Source organism: Mesoplodon bidens, assembly GCF_964165515.1.
Source record: "Mesoplodon bidens genome assembly, chromosome: 11".
Classification (NCBI taxonomy): Eukaryota; Metazoa; Chordata; class Mammalia; order Artiodactyla; family Ziphiidae; genus Mesoplodon; species Mesoplodon bidens.
Genome location: NC_138167.1, coordinates 5,613,960 through 5,630,245, shown reverse-complemented (window position 1 = coordinate 5,630,245; position 16,286 = coordinate 5,613,960). Strand labels below are relative to the sequence as shown.

The 16,286-nt window shown below is 53.2% G+C and overlaps 1 protein-coding gene across 2 annotated transcripts in view; it reads right to left on the bottom strand.

Moving 5' to 3' along the window:
- Positions 1-2,684: 2,684 nt before the first annotated feature.
- The window catches only part of NCAPD2 (non-SMC condensin I complex subunit D2), a 28,152-nt gene continuing 14,550 nt past the window's right edge, over positions 2,685-16,286 (bottom strand). For both annotated transcript variants that reach the window (XM_081249532.1, XM_081249533.1), the window contains exons 10-32: positions 14,913-15,110; positions 14,428-14,562; positions 14,241-14,328; positions 13,964-14,144; positions 12,493-12,617; positions 11,738-11,977; positions 11,268-11,442; positions 10,669-10,753; positions 8,891-9,024; positions 8,413-8,545; positions 8,235-8,319; positions 7,992-8,159; positions 7,526-7,695; positions 6,706-6,817; positions 6,508-6,631; positions 6,270-6,425; positions 5,749-5,926; positions 5,567-5,661; positions 5,016-5,096; positions 4,683-4,866; positions 3,496-3,622; positions 3,233-3,388; positions 2,685-3,013 (exon numbers count right to left, since the gene is read on the bottom strand). In XM_081249532.1, coding sequence (XP_081105658.1) covers positions 2,928-3,013; positions 3,233-3,388; positions 3,496-3,622; positions 4,683-4,866; positions 5,016-5,096; positions 5,567-5,661; positions 5,749-5,926; positions 6,270-6,425; positions 6,508-6,631; positions 6,706-6,817; positions 7,526-7,695; positions 7,992-8,159; positions 8,235-8,319; positions 8,413-8,545; positions 8,891-9,024; positions 10,669-10,753; positions 11,268-11,442; positions 11,738-11,977; positions 12,493-12,617; positions 13,964-14,144; positions 14,241-14,328; positions 14,428-14,562; positions 14,913-15,110 — 3,216 coding nt within the window. In that variant the 3' untranslated portion in view covers positions 2,685-2,927. The remainder of the gene's footprint in view (positions 3,014-3,232; positions 3,389-3,495; positions 3,623-4,682; positions 4,867-5,015; positions 5,097-5,566; positions 5,662-5,748; positions 5,927-6,269; positions 6,426-6,507; positions 6,632-6,705; positions 6,818-7,525; positions 7,696-7,991; positions 8,160-8,234; positions 8,320-8,412; positions 8,546-8,890; positions 9,025-10,668; positions 10,754-11,267; positions 11,443-11,737; positions 11,978-12,492; positions 12,618-13,963; positions 14,145-14,240; positions 14,329-14,427; positions 14,563-14,912; positions 15,111-16,286) is intronic.

Here is a 16,286-nt window from a genome sequence, read left to right as displayed (position 1 = left end):
GCTTTACCTGGCACTGCACACAAGACACGGCTATCTGTCGAACGGGGAGGAGCAGAGAGCGCTGGGGAAGGCTGCAGCCGCAATTTATAGGGCAGGGGAGGGGCGGGGGCGTGGTGACGCGGGCCCGCCTCGCCCAGTCCCAGCCCCCGGGTGCGGAGGCCTGAGCTACGTGCGCCCGTAAAGTCGCGAGTAGTCGGCCTTCCCCTTTTTTTGGACCAGCCTGGTTCTTCAAATGTGCACGCACCGCGCGTGTGGGCTGAGGACGGAGAGGGGGAGGGGACCGAGACTGGCCCAAAGGAGGAGGGGACCGGTGATGGGGCTTGGCGGGGATTGGGGGCGGGGGGGTTACTGCGGGATTCTGTGGACTCGGGGCCGTGGGCCCTGGTGAGAACTGAGGGATGCTGCACGGATGTAACGGGAGAATTTGGGGAGCTGGTTAGATAGGGTATTGGACCCGGAGCCAGGGACGGCTCGCGGCTGCAGTGTCCCCCTTCCTCCTCCTCCCCGGCCCCGCTCCCCTGCTTTCAAAGGCTGAGAGGCGGGAAGGCTGAGGAACTTATCGAGGCTCTTCGGTAGTGACACAAGAACAGCAGAGGAAAAGGCTCGCGAGGGGCCTCCCGCAGGGCCCTGCCCAGCCCCCAGCCCCCCTCCCCCCTCCCCCTCCCCCCCCCCCCGCAAAGCCCGGCTTCTGGCCTCTCCGGGCCGGGGGCCGGGGGCCGGGGGCCGGGTCTGGGCCTTGGGCTGTGCGGGCCTGGTGAGGAAGGAGGCTCCGGAGGAGGCATGAGGGGGAGGGGTCTGCACTGAAGGTCACGATGTCCTGCGGCGCAGGCAGCCTGGAGACCTGAGAATCGGGGCCCTGTGCGCACCCGCTGCTCTCCCCTCGGCCCGGGCTGGGGCCCCGGGGCGGGATAGCATCACTGCTGGGGGCTGGCCCGGTAGAGGGCCGGAGGCCTCCCACAAATACGCTCCTGGGAAACCTGAGGGCTGTGCCGCCCGGGCTGGGAGACAATGCCTCTTTCACCCTGGGCCGAGAGCAGGACGTGAGGGCGGAAGTCCCTCCCCATCCTGGGACGTGCAGGCCAGCCCTGCAGCCAGGGCCTCCCCTTCACTGGCTGCGTCCAGGGGATGTTGGGGGCAGGGTGAGGAGTCCAGAAGAGGGAAAATATTGGGAGGTCTTGGGCGCATGGTGGGAACAGGCCCCCAGCCCCTTCCCACACGTGATGTGGAGGAAGGGATCCATTCCTCTCCAAGACCAGTCAGTCAGAAGCCTGCACTGTGCTGGGTTTGTAAGCTGAGGACGGAGGAAGGGCTGGTTCTGAGGACGTGAAGGGTTGAGGGTTTAGAGGGGGGTGGGGTGGGATGGACATTGCCCATCAGCAGGTGCTGGGGGACAGAATTGGGGCCTCTTTGCTGGCCCAGCGTAACCTGAGACCAGCCCCCTTTTCCAGCTGAAAAGCCTGTGGCTAAGTTTAGCCCCGCATGGTGATAACCTTTGCTTAAAAGGCAGAGAGCACTGCCCTGCACCCCGACTCCAGCCCATCCCTTGCCTTTCTGGGATTGCCCTCCCTCTTGGGGCCCCAGACCCAAGGCTGGCTGTGGCTGGCAGCCATCTGCATGGCCCATGGCCAGACTTCTGCAGGAGCAGGAAGGGCAGGGCCACAGGGCAGCTAATGGTGGGGGAGGCGGGAAGCACCACACCCAGCGGTCTGCTGGGTAAGTGGAGGGGAGACGCCGCCTCCTCAGGCTCCACCAGGACGGCAGCGCCTTCCCTGACAAGGGCCTTAGGAGCCCCTCCACCCTCCTGTGCTACCCAAAGCACGTCCCCCTTTGCCGCGTGCTTGTCATTTCTCATTACTGTTCTTTGCTGAAAAGAGGGAGCTCAGTGCTCCGGGAGCACGACCGACTGATGCAGTGTGCTGTTGTCATGACAGCAAAGACACCAGTGTGGCCATGACAACAGCCTCACTGCCTCCAGTTCAGGTGACTCAGCAGAGGAACTGGGGAGTAGGAGGGGGTGGATGGGGCCTGCATCTGAGGGGCTGACTTGCTGCAGACCCTGTAACGCGGTGAAGAATCCCTGGGAGACAGTCCCCAGAGACACTGTCTAGAGCTGACGGGGAATCATGCATGACCTGATCTCCCATCAGCCTGGCCAGGTCAGTCACCTGGTCTTTAGAGATGGGGTCAGGGCAGGACCGAAGCCAGCCCTTGGTGGAGAGGAGGGTTTCTCAACTTCAGCTGCACTGACATTTTGGGCCAGAGCGTTCTCTGTGGTGGGCTCTGTCCTGTGCATTCATTGTAGGATATTTAGCAACATCCCTGGCCTCAGCCCCCTAGCTGCTGGTAGCACCCCTCCCCGCTGGGTTGTGACCACAAAAATAGTCTCTAGATGCTGCCAACTGTCCCCGGCAGGGCAAGATCGCTCCCAGATTGAGAAGTGCGGATCTGGAGTCTAGACGCTGCCTAATTCTGCACAGCAGAGCAATCCTGCCACGCGTGCAGGGTGGGGAGGTCGAGAGGCAAAGATGAGGCACTGAGGGGGCGTGAACCTCAGCAGATGCTGGGACAGGCCCCAGACTCCTGGGCTCATCTTATCCTTCTGGATCAGTAACGCTCTATCTGCTGCCTGCCTCTGGGCTAACTAACGAGAAAGATGAAACAAAGATGAGATTAGGAAAAACCTCTAAAAGTACATAAAAACATTTATTCATTGGAAAACTAGGAAACTGGCAAATGTATATTCCAAGGAAAGCAGCTCAACTCGGTTCAGTTAGTCTAGTTTAAGAGCAAAGCCGTCTGTTATAAAGACCATTTATGCATTAACAAATCAAGGAGACAGGCAAACAAGTATTTTACAAGGGAAATGGAATTCAAGGTCACTCCACAAGACACCAGCACAGCAGGGTTGGGAACAGGCAAGGCTGCCCCTAGGACCTGTGCCTGTAAGCAGATGCTCGGCGGATGGGGGTGGTTTTCTTGGGTGTCTCATCTTCTGTCATCTCTGCTAACGGTTCTGTTCAAAGAATTGGGGGAATAAGAAAAAGCTGAGTCACAAAGATGGTGAAACATAGGTCTCCGAGAACAAATGGGACAGTCCCAGACCACACTGCACAGGGAGGAAGAGGACCTTGGGGGCAGGGGGCCTACACAGCAGGACCCCATCAAAGCCAGCCTCCCCCCCGCCCACCGAGCTGTGCCTCTTCTGGGCCGGGTGTGGAAGGAAGCACCGTACCTTCCTCACTGGACTCATCACTTGAGAAGACGATTCTGAGTTTCTTTCTTGAAACTTGCTGCTTGGTGTCTGCACGCCATCGGGTAGTACGGCGGGGCTCAGGTGTGACAAAGTCACTGTGTGATGCCGCAGAAGCCAGATGCCGGTGTCTAGAGACTAGAAAAGGCAGAGGCGTGAGTCCAAAAAAGGAAAAAAAAAAAAGGAACCTCTATCTGAGAGGAGGGCCCCGCCTGGTCTGTCCCGCAAGGGGCTGCCTCACGTACCAGCAGGCTGTTTCCTGGCTGATGGGGCTCTCTGGCTCCCCGCTTGGCCAATCTCAAGTTCCTCTATTGCATCCAAACCTCTGGTGTGACATGCCCGAAGCTTCTGCTCGAATTCATCTATTACAGCCTGGAAGCAAAAAGAGGTGAAAAGCAGGCCTGGAAATATAGTTATTTCTGTAATTAAAAAGAAACAAGTCGGGGCTTCCCTGGTGGTGCAGTGGTTAAGAATCCACCTGCCAATGCAGGGGACACGGGTTCAAGCCCTGGTCCGGGAAGATCCCACATGCCGCGGAGCAACTAAGCCCGTGTGCCGCAACTACTGAGTCTGCGCTCTAGAGCCTGCAAGCCACAACTACTGAAGCCTGCGCACCTAGAGCCCGTGCTCCGCAACAAGAGAAGCCACCACAATGAGAAGCCCACGGACTGCAACGAAGAGCAGCAGCCCCCACTCGCCGCAACTAGAGAAAGCCCGCGCGCAGCAACGAAGACCCAACGCAGCCAAAAATAAATAAATTAGTTTAAAAAAAAAAAGAAACAAGTCCATGAAAAGACATGGAGGAACCTTAAACGCATATCACTAAATGAAAGAACCCAACTGAGAAGAGCATATACCGTGTGGGTGCGACGATATGACACCCTGCAGAAGGCGAAGCTGTGGCAACAGTAAAAAGACCAGTGGCTGCCAGGGCTGCGGGGCGGTGGGGTGAACAGGGGGGCAGAGGATGCTCGGGGCAGGGAATCTACTCGGAATGTCACACAGCGGTGGGCACAGGCCACGATCCAGTCGACTAAACCCTCAGCGCGCACGTCACTGAGCGAGCCCTCCTGGAAACCACGCTCTCTGGGCGATGGTGATGTGTCCAGGCAGGTTCATGGATGTCCCGCTTTAGCCTCTGGCGGGGATGCGGGTAACCGGGGAGGCTGTGAGGCTGTGCCTGCCTGGGGGCAGGGAGCACATGGGGGAACTCTATAATTTACTCAGTTTTGCTTTGAACCTGAAACTGCCCTCAATAAAGTCTACTAAAGAAAAGAAAAAAGAGAAACAAAGAATCAGGAATTGGAGACAGAAAGATCTGGTCTCAGGTCACTCTGGATACTTGGTTGCAATCAGCTGGGGCTAAGTCAGAAATCCAGAGCCTCAGAACAGTGGAATGAACTGAGGCTGGAGTGCTGCGGGCGCTGCTCACCTTGCCCTCGGGCTTGGCTCCACGCCGCAACTTGCCCACAACGGACAAAAAGGCGCTGAAGATGGACTCGTCTGACAGTTTATCTCCAAAGCAGTCAAAGTTTTCCAGCATCTTGCGGAGGCCCCGCTCTGTGAGGGGCAGCTGTGACACGCAGTAGGCCAGGTCCCGGTACTGGCGCTCGGTCCTGCGGGCGGGACGGCTCTGTGAGGAGCAGTGGGACCCAGGAGGGAAAGGCCTCCTTCCTCATCAGCCTCCCACGGCCCTGGGGAGGCCCCTGGTGGGGGGGAGCTCTTTCCCTCTCGCCACAAAGAGCCCTCAAGGCAGGCAGCGTACTGGGCCGTGCGGAACCGCTGACACAGCTTCTCCACCAGGCTCTCGGTCTGCTTGTCCTTGGTGATGTAGGAAAGGAGCTGCCTGCGGGAGGAGAGATGCGGATGTGCCGTCTCTGGGGGCAGCTCCGAACCTGCCCACTGCCAACACCAGCCCCGTACCCTCCCCAGCACCAGCCTTCCGTCATCCTCCTGCCGCCGTAGCAGGCTCTTCTCTGCCGTGGCCCATGCCCGGGCCTGTCCCTCCTGCCCTCTCTCAAGCCTCAGGGAAGGGTCCACCCCACCCTCCTGAGGAATTTCACTGTGACTGCAAATTTATAACAAAAGCAGCTGCCATCCAGTGTCAGGACTTTTACCTTATTGAATCTTTTCAAGAACTAATAAAGGGGAAGTATTTCTGGCCTCCTTTTACACACGAGGAACAGGCACAGAGGTGGTTATTGCTGAAGTCCACACGGCTAAAGAGTAGCAGAGCCAGAAACCACATACAGTTCTGTCTGATTCCTAAGGCTGCCCTACAGTGGAAAGTGTGCCCCAAGGCCCAGGGAACTGTACTTCATGATGGTGCGGAAAGGCTCCTCCTCCACTCCTCCCTCAGGGGCTGACAGGCGGCTGATGATATCTGGAAGGAGGTTATAGATTGCATTGCCCTGTAAGAGAGAGAGAGTCATATCAAAGAGACGAGGTGACCTGCATGTCCCCCCGGCAGCACACTCTGAGCTGCCCCGACCTCTCACCTTGTGGGAGAGCTCGTTGAAGAAGTTCTTGGCCAGGGTGGCGATCGGAGGGGCGGGGTCGGTGAGCAGCACGGCCATCTCGCTCACCTGCCCCTTCACCTTCACCATGTCCTTCAGGATCAGGTGGGTCATCACAAGCCCGGCTGTCTTCCGCACTTGCTGAGCGGGGTCCCGGAGACTGAGAATGAAATCTGAGTCATTAGGACCAAGACCACGGGCTAAAGCTGGCACTGGCAGAGAGGCCCTCAGCAGGACCCTAGGGCCTCTTCCTGGTGCCATTCTAGAAGCAGGTAGAGGATGTCTAGAGTTGAAAGCTGGGTTTGGGGAAAGAGGCCAAGGCTGTAACCAAGGCTTTAGACAAGAAGCACCAATCCCTTTGGGGCCACGCTCAGCCAGGGCCTGCACAGATGTTCAAGGGAACACTAAAGACCAGGGAACAAGTTTCAGGGATTCTCACACTGACTCCACCACAGCCTCCAGGGCTAGCAGGGACGGCGAAGGTACTGCGAGGTGTCCCTCACCGAGCATACAGATGAGGTGTCCAGGGGTCCACCAGGTTGGGGAAGCGGATGGCCAGGTCCCCAGTAGCAATCATGAGGTTAGATCGAACGATGGGGAGTGACGACTTCTCTAGCATGGTGAACAGAAGACGAAGCTGGGAGTCACAGAAAGTGGCACTAGGGGCAAAGAGAGGATCATCAGGGAAACCATACCATCCCCCTTCCTCCTGGAGAAGGCGACGGCCACCCCAAGGCCTACCTGATCATGCAGAACTTGCCCAGGGCAAGTGAAGCAGCTGCAGAGAGCTCTGGGTTGCTATAGAGACCAGGGTTGTTGCAGACTTTAAGCAGAAGTGGAACAAAGGCAGCCAGTGTCTGTTTGCCTGGTGGAGGAACAACTCTAGGTTTGGGACAGCCTGCCTCGCCAGGGACAGGGTCACTCAGCAATTCTTCTCACCATCTAGCAGCTCCAGCTCACAGATGCCACGGATGAGTTCTGCCTCGGTGTCATCAGCCGTAGCCCCAACCAGCCCCATCTCCTCCTCCATGGTGGCTTCAGAGCTTGGATTCTGATGGGAAAGCAGCCAGGTCATGGGTGAGCAGACCGTTTTGATGCCAGCCTACCCTCCATTTCGCACAAATGGATCTGGGGAAACACAAATTCTGCAAAACCATTCATAGGCTTGTCACGTGTATCCAAAGGACTCGTGCATTAAACCGGAAAGAACTAGGTCCGTTTGTGTTTAAGTTGCCAAAGCATCCCACATCTCTTCTGAATTCCTCCTCAGAAGCATATAACTTCCTATACACAGTAAAACAGATGGAGCCTGCCAGACAATGGTTCAAGGTCACAGAGAAGGTCAGACTTTATCTCACTGCTGCAGGGCTCTGTCAATGATTTGTCTGCCAGACGTCACTGCCTCTAGTGGAGAGAACACAAGGTCCCATCAGGTGCTAGGCCCAGTCACCAAGGCTGCCGGAAAGCCCGTGGGAGTGTGCTGGTTCTAACAAACACTGCCTAGGGCACAGCCTGTGTCTTATGCCAAGGTCCCTATCTCGATGCTCTGTATTTACCTAAAACTTTCCTTCCTGGGTGATCCATCTTTGTTCTCACTGATCGTTTCCAGAGTAGCAGCAGCAAGGAGACAGTCTCCATCAGCTCATTTAACAGGAGAGAAGCGCAGATCCCCAGAAGGAAATGTGAAGGACCCGAGGGCCGGAAGCCAATCTGGGAAACGCCTGGGACCCGAACCCAAATGCCCAGGCGTGCCATTCACCTTCTCCTTGGGTTCTTTCGTCTTATGCTCCTGTTCTTCCCGCAGAACTCGGCGCCGACAGAGCTCTCCACTCACTGCCTGCTCCAGATGCACCAGCTGCTGCAGAGCCACGTCCCCGGCCAGGGACAGCAGGTTCATCAACAGGAAAGTGGGGAGCACAGGGGTGTCCTCTGCAGGAGGGGGAGCGGGAAAGCAGGGAGAAAAAGACAATCAAGTCTCACAGGCCCCCGCAATACTGATGGCCCCCTTGCTCACGCGCTCTACACCCCAGTGAAGAAGCAAGAGATGGGGGTGGAGGGTGTGGTAGCAGTGACTGGCCCAGCCTGAGTGACAGAAAGAGACAGCGTGGGCTGAGGGGATCGGGAGTGGTTGTAGGAAGTGGTGGTGTCAGTGGCTCCTGGCCGGCAGGGACAGCAGCAGAAGCTGGCTGCTGCCCGCGGGCCCACCGACCCTCTTGCCTACTTACTCGGGGCCTCCTGGGGGGTGCTTTTCTCTCCCAGCTTCTCCAGGGCCTGCTTTGCACAGCCCTGCAGCATCCGGGCACAGATCACCTCGGGGCCCTCTGCCAGCTGGTAAATGAGGGTCACTGCCGCCTCCTTGAATGGGATCCAGAGTGGGTCTGGGCAGACAACGCCTGCGCAGCAGAAGGGAGAAGTTGCCACTGCAGACAAAGGCCCAATTCTGCCCGAGGCCCTTCATGATAGCTCACCTTTCCTGACGGTCTCCTGTAGTCGCTCAAACAAGCAGTGTTCCTGAGGCAGCCGGAAGGGAGGGTGACGTTTGCCCAGAGAAGGCTGTCAAAAGCAGGGAAGACAACGTGGGTGTGTGTTGAGGGTGGACAGGAGGACGCCCACTCTCCTTAGTTTGGACGTACCCACCCCACGTACCTTCCTCCTGTCAGAGATGTTGGCAATGGCATGGCACACCTGTTGGGCCAACCTGTAGTCCTGTGGAAGCTTCTCATCCAGCCCTATGCTCACCAGTGTGTCTAAGTTGCTCCCCACAATTTCTGGTTTTCCTCTAGGAGAAGGAAGCCATAGAGTTAAAAGCCACTCACGGACCCCTCTGCGTGGGGGACAACACCAAGGGGGGTAGGAACCAGCACCCAACTCAGGGCTTCGAGAGCCTTGGAGCACTACAGAGAGGCTCTGGCATAGGGCTGGCCCCCTGGCATCCCTCTTGCTCTGTTGACCCCACTGTTTCGGCTGCCTGCGGGTAGACTGGTACGGTCACTGTTTTATTCTCCATTTAGGTGGCTGATGCGTCTGCAGAGCTCAGCTGGGCCTGACTGCTATTACTGAAGCCGTCTTAAGGGAACCTTCCCTTCCTCTCTCGTCCTACCGCCTGTCTGGATCTGAGTCTCACCGTGCCATCATCCCAAGAAGCATGACAGAGGAACAGCGCTCCAGAGGAGAGCAGGGCACCTTCTTGGTTGCCCGCTCCCACAGCACTTGGGTCACCGCTGGTTTCAATTCATCCTTCTGCACAAACTCACAGAGCTGAAGAGAAAAGAAAAAGGGCTCAGGCCAAAAAATAACAATTCCCCTGATGCTTGGTCCACCTCCTCTGAAGAGAATATCGAGAACCTAAGTAAGTAAAGGCAATGTTGAGGAGCGGGAGAGGAAGGAGGAGGCTCGAAATGTAAAGTGGGGTCTGGGGAGGTACTTCCGTCTCTGCTACTTTTCTGCTCTCATGCCTTCAAAACTACGTTCATTAAGATGACACACTGAAACTGACCTCGTTGAGTTCATGTGGATCTACAGTTCGGACTACATTCTGGAGATTCCTAGTGGGTTTCCTTGCCGTTACCACTGACTCAGCATGTCTGAGATGGACGCCATCGTCCTCTCTTGCCTTTTCATTTTGCCAACGGCACCAACACCAACAGTCACATATGCTTCAAACTTCACAGTCACCTAATATTTTATGTATCAGTCACTTAGTCTGACCTATTCTTCCTTTTAAAATTTATCTTCCATTAAAGTGCAATTCTACAGATTCTCCTCCCAGCCCCAAAGTCTAGACCCCGTCACTGCGCATCTACAGCAGCCTCCAGGGACGTCCCTGTCCCTAGCCTCTGCTCCAACCAGCCTGTATGCTGTGACCTCCCCAGACGTCTATTTCATCACGCCACAGCTCTGCTCACCATGTAGAAATAGCTCTCCTTTGCCTGCTGTATGGGCGCCTGGCCAGCAGCCACTCTGCAAGGTCTCGGGCCAAGCGCCACCAGCAGGCTCTTCTTTCCCGCAGTGAGGAGAAAACGTGGCCAGCGGGGACGCTCCTCCCAGTGGACGCTGGTGGTCAGCCCCACCCCCGCCTTCTGTCCCATAATCCGAACCCTTCAAAGCAGGTCTGCCTCACTAAAATGCTGCAGTCCCTGGCTGACGAGGTTCAGGTCCGAGACTCTTGAAAGGCATCCCGGGATCTTCCCGATTTAGTTCCAACCCACATTTCCAGCTTCCTATCTTTTCCAGATGACCGTTTTGAGCCAGAACACAGTCGTCTTCATTCTACAATATAGGCAGTGCTCCTTCTTGGCTTTCTGTCTGAAACGTTTTCATTTCTTTAATTCTCTTTAACTCCCTCCTTTCTTTAATTCTCTAAATCCTACTCATCAAGACCCAAATTAAGTCCTGCCACCTTCAGGAACCTTTTCCCTTGACTGATTCCACCTCACACTGCTCTCTTTCCCACTCTACTCGTCAATATAACATACCAGGTAAGAGTATGTTTTCTGGAACTCTTATGCCTGAGTTTGAATCTCAAACTTTGCTCCTAAGTAGCTGAAATTAGCCAACTTCTTTAAGATCTCTGTGCCTCAGATTTCTCATTGTAAAATGCTGATCATAGTATAACCTCCTAGGGCTGTTGTGAGGATTAGCAAATTAATATGAGCAAAGTGCTAAATACAGTACCTGGCATAACGTGTTGTTATTATTATATTACTATCGCTACTATAACCATTGCCTGGGCCACTTAGCAATCTGCAGCATTGCTCTAGAAATGTTTTGTGTTTTGGGCTGCCAACTAGACTTGAAAGCAAATAACCTTATACTTCTTTGCAGGGCTGAGTATGTTGCTGAACACATAGTAATCACTTACTAATACTTGCTGAATGAGTAAGTCAAAGTGAGGAGACTTACAATTTCCTCAAGACACTGAATGGTCCCAACTGAGGCGTCCACTAGCAGCAAAGAGAGATTGTGAATCAAAGTCTGGGCCTTGGCTCTGTGGGAACAGCAGAGATCAGGGGTCATTAAAAGACCAAGAAGCTGAACCTGGCAAACAGGTTACTAGGCAATCCCATCACAGTGTCAAATAATAAATAACTGCCTTAGACTCACAGATATAGAGAACAAACTACCAGTCAACAGTGGGGAGAGGGAAGGGGGAGGGACAATATAGGGGCAGGGGATTAAGAGGTACAAACTGTTATGTATAAAGTAAGCTACAAGGATATACTGTACATAGGGAATATTTTATAACTATAAATGGAGTATAACCTTTAAAAATAGTGCATTACTATATTGCACACGTATAACATTTAATATTGTACACATCAACTATACTTCAATAAAAAGAAAAACAAAAACAAACCAAATAACTGCTGAGGATGGGTTTCACTGGAAGTTCAGCCCCACCCCGAGCCCATTACAGACCTAGTGCCTCTGGAGCTAGAACTCCCCTAGAAGGGTGCCCACTCCCCCCCACTCCTTCAGGAGGCGAGACACAGCCCATCTACCTGGCAGAGTCCCCCTTAGGGTTGAGGTAAAGTTGGCGGTAGGCGTTCAGCACAGCTTCCCGGACACCAGGCTCCTTTGACCAGATGAGAGGCAGCATGCGGCGCACCCCGAACAGGGCCTGGGGTACCCCAAATTGGAACACCATCACAAAGAATTCAATCACCTCCTGTACCACTGAGAGGACAGACACAAATGTCACCTGCTTGGCAAAACTCCCCCAATACTTAAAGACGGAGCCTTTCTTAAGGTAGCAACATGCGAGCGGAGGCCTTCCTCCTTTTTCCCTGAGGATGCCAACTCCCCTAAATGCCCCGTGAAATACTGTATGCACACTCCGCAGGGCTACACAAAGCAAATTGAAGTAAGAATCCGGGCCTTTCAAAGGAGCGGACAGACATCAATAAAATACGGACAAGACTGGTTCTTCCAACTCCAAGACCCAGTCCTTGCAGAGGGGATGCCGGCGCACCTGTAGTTGTGTGTTCATACATCATCTTGCTTATGATGCCAACGGCCTCTGTGATCTTCAGAGAGAAGCTGTAGGCGTCCTGCAGATACTGCACCAGCATCTCCTGCTTCACCAGCTCATCGTTTTCCCTGCATTTCTCAGGCTGTGACACACTGGGCTTGTCTTTGCAGCCAGTCTCTCCTGGGCCCAAGTTCCCCGCAGCCCCCTGGGGATTCTTCTCCTGTGTGGGAGCTGCTGGGCCTAGAGTTAAAGAATTACAGGATGGTTTTCGTTCAAGGGTATACGGGGAAACCCAACAGCTCTAAACATCGCTGAAGATTTGTTTCTACAATAGGAAAGCTTTTTTTTTTTTTTTTTTTTTTTTTGCCGTGCCGCGCTACTTGCGGGATCTTAGTTCCCTGACCAAGGATCGAACCTGTGCCCCCTGCAATGGAAATGCACAGTCCTAACCACTGGACCACCGGGGAATTCCCACTAGGAAAGTATAAATTTAGAATTTATTCTAAAATATGTTGGTTCATTTCTCAAAAAAGATTCCTCAAGTCCTCTACGGTTTGGAAATAACCCTTTATACCCTGTGACTAAATCTTAGGCCCGTAGGCTGCTTCCATTCCAGAGCAGAAGCACCACTAACTCCCCTCTGGCCTCTTTCAGCACCAGGTTGCCAGCCAGGCCAGTGTCTGACATAAAGTAAATGGTCTATAAATACAGTTGAAGTGTCTTGTTTGCTGACTGAAGAAAGAAAAGGAATTTACCTTTGAAGATAGCTCCTAAGAGATTCAGGAACCCAGTCTCCTCTGACTCCTCTGGGTCCATGTGACAGAAGGGTTCAGAGTCCTGGAAGTGGCCCATGGCTTCTTTGGTGAGAATGATGGCCTGCCTGACAGAACATCACCTGTCACCCATCAGGCACCCATAAGAGTGTCACTGCAGCCTTGTGTCAGGGAGCCTGTGTCATGATTCCATCAAGAACCTAGACCTACTGGTAGAGAATTCTGTCACTTGTATAAAAAGGGGGAAAAATATGTAGATATGTTTGACTGTGTGACTACATATTATCTCTAGAAGGAGGCTCGCTAAGGGAAGGGAACTAACTGGCTGGAAAGCAGGCTTGAAAGGCATTTTTCATGGCACGTCCTTGTTCGAATTTTAAATACTGTACGATGTGAATATATTGTCTAATTACGAAAAAGTAGCTTCCTGCTTAAAAAAAAACACCCCCCCCAAAAAAAAAAACTCTGCTATTAAACTGTTAAAAAGTTACGTTCTAACACGTTTAAATTTGTAACCGGAAGCCAGAACCTCAGCTGTTAAGAACTTCACCCGGCACCGGCTGCCAAGGATTGCTGGAGGACGAGGGGACATCTTTAAGGTGAGAAGCCTTTTCCTACCTCCTCACGAGCATGCTTGCAGGCAGAGCAGGCTGCCTTTTATGCTTTAGCAAAGAGAGACGCCAGAGAGACGTAGGGAGTCAGAGAGCCCACTAGCCACCCTCTCTTCAGCCTTTCTGAGCAGCCTAATTGGGTAAGAAGTAAACTAATGACTTGTGGCTGAGGTTTAAGAATACCTGGACAGCTATAACGCTTCTGTTGCCAAGGTGCTCCCAAGTTCTAGTCACAAAAATCTCTTCTCTAAGATCAGGATTCATACCAGGTTGATTTAAAAATTAAGGCACGATTGAGCACGTTTGTTATTATTTATCAGCTCACCCATTTTGGAATTAGAAAGCCACTAGAGATCTTATGACCTAATCAACTATTTTTAAATACCTAATGAAACTGAGGCCCAGAAAGTTTAAGTAACTTACTTTATAGAACTAGGATTATACTTACAGGTCGCCTTCTTCAAATGAAGCGGGACTTTGGTCATATTTAATTATAACACGATTTACGTTTAGTTGTTTTAGTAGTTTCTTTATAAACATTTGTAAAAGTAGAAAAGCATGCTTAATTGTAGACTTTGCCTTTGGCATAAATCTGGTGTTCAGACTATTACTGCAGTGAAAACACCTACCACCATCTGACGGCAGCATACCCTAAGTGCAGTTCATTTAAGAAACAACACTGTTAAAGAATGTACACACGTGTATTAACAGTCACTTTGCTGTAAAGCAGAAGTTCGCACGACACCATACATCGACTACAGTTCAGTTAAACCAATACTGTGTCTCACAGGCTGCCTCTGGCCCTCGCAGGTCACGAGGGAACGCCCCGTCCCCTCACAGACCTGTAGCCGGCCCTGGCCAGCAACCGACGGACGCGTCCTGCCACCGCTCCCGCCGTCTCTGTTTCGCCAACCTCCTCAGGCATCCCCTCTCCTGCCTGGGGAAGCTTCAGCAGCTGCTGCAGGGTAGCCTTCAACTCTGGCAGCATGGCTTCCCACTCCTCCCCTGGGTCCAGCACTGCGGCTGAATGAGAAAGTCTCACTTGGACTCTTGCACTGAGTTTCCGGCTGCAAGGGGAAGGATGTCTGGGGTGAGAACTCCCCCGCAGCAACTACTCACAAGCAGCTGCAGCTCGCCTCTGGGCCCTCATCTCTTGTAATTTCTGGGTTTCCTTCTGCAGCGGTCCAGCAAGGTCAGTATCACTAAGCTACCAAGGTAAAAATGAACATCAGGGTCACTGAGCCATGGAATTTCACTGCTATTTCCGTTTAATTCCTTCTCTTTTGGGTGGGCCCAGACTACTTACCTTGCAGGAAAAGGGATTATTGGCAAGAAAACTGGCCAGGAGCTGGATGGCATTTTTACAAACGAGCACCGACTTGTCTGCCAGACGCCCCACTGCTAAGGCCACCACTGCCTGGAATCGTGTCAGGGGCAGAGCCTATGTGGAACAGGAAGACAGGATCAGATCCCGCCCCACACCTTCCATTCTGCTCCAGATGATCGTGCAGTACACTCTACATGAGCTAGCCACTCATTCTAAGGAAACTTTTCTACGGGATGTGAATAGCTCAAGAGGACTGTCTGTGGTGGTTAAGACATACTGTAGTCCTTAAATGGAGCCCAGAATCCTTGTCCTTGATAGAGGAAGACCTTTATTACTGGTAGTAGAATCCTGAATTCTAGACTCTTCTTTGACATAGCTACTTTTCTTTTGACCCTGGATTCCTCTTTTCTTTGGCCTGTACATAGAGGGGTACGTGTATCTTTATCATGTCAAAGGCCACTCACCTTCTGCTGGACGATCCGGGTAAAGAGTTGCAAAACACGGCTCCGCACAAAGGAGCTGACGTCGTGGCCGTGGGCCTGCAAGGTGTCCAAGAACTGGTCTCGGGTGTCTCGGGCTGCCGCCTCCAGCTGATCCCCATTCAGAACCTGCAGCACCATCTCCGCCATGGCCGCCAGCACGGCATTGCGCATCATGTAATTCTGAGAGGGAAGTGAGGCTGGTATGGGCCTCTGCACCCCCATACTGACTGTCCTTTTCCTAAACTCTGTGCTCATCCAGGCACAAAGAAGGGGTAAGGCCTTTAGGCAAGGTTAAGCTTGCTTTTCTTAGCTCTGACTTTTTCTGGTCAACTGCCCCGCAGGTATTCGTCGACTCCTGAGGTCACTAGAAAAAGCTGAATCCCAGAAGGGCCTTGTCTGTCAGAGGAGAATGTAGGGACAAAATAAACAAGAGCCCAGAGCAGTTTTTCCCCACGAGGCTCACCCAGGTAACCACGGTGGCAGCTGAATGTGGAATCACGTCCATCCACCAACACACGTTTGAAAAGCACTAATTACTACCCTTTGATCCTTACTGATAAACACCGCCTTTCCCTCACCCTTCCCTTCCCACATCTTACTGACAGGGAAACAGAAACCAGCCCTAGCGTCAACCACGTCCGTTACAGAATCATGGAGAATAGTGTTTGGGGTTTTTGCCAGGCCAAGAGCCAGTTGCATAAGAAGTTATAGTCCATTAGATGAACAGGCAGACTGTCTTTGTTGCTGACATTCACCGAGGAGTGCCAGCATCAGTTTGGGAAGCAGTCAGGCTAACACTGAGGGAGAAGACAGAAGATGTGGGTGGATCGGAGGACCAGGTGGGCAGGAAGGGGCTTCGTCCTGAGGGATGGGTGGGACCCAGAAGCACAGCTGAGTCACTCTCACTAGACCTAAGCTGTGGAACAGTCATCTCCGCTGCCAGGCCTGGGTGGCACCAGTGTGGTACTGAAACAGGGTGAATAAGTGGCTCTGTATTTACTTCAGTAAACTTCATCTGCTTCTCTGTACGGAGGAACTGCCACAGTGATTAACCTAGACAACGTGACTTCAGTGAAAGCTTCCTTCTTGTTAAGAAACAGCCTTTCAACAATGTGCTTAAAACCTCTAGAAGGGCTTCCCTGGCGGCGCAGTGGTTGGGAGTCCGCCTGCCGATGCAGGGGACACGGGTTCATGCCCCAGTCCAGGAAGATCCCACATGCCGCGGAGCGGCTGGGCCCGTGAGCCATGGCCGCTGAGCCCGCGCGTCCGGAGCCTGTGCTCCGCAACGGGAGAGGCCACGGCAGTGAGAGGCCCGCGTACCGCAAACAAAAAAACGAAAACAAAACGAAAAACAAC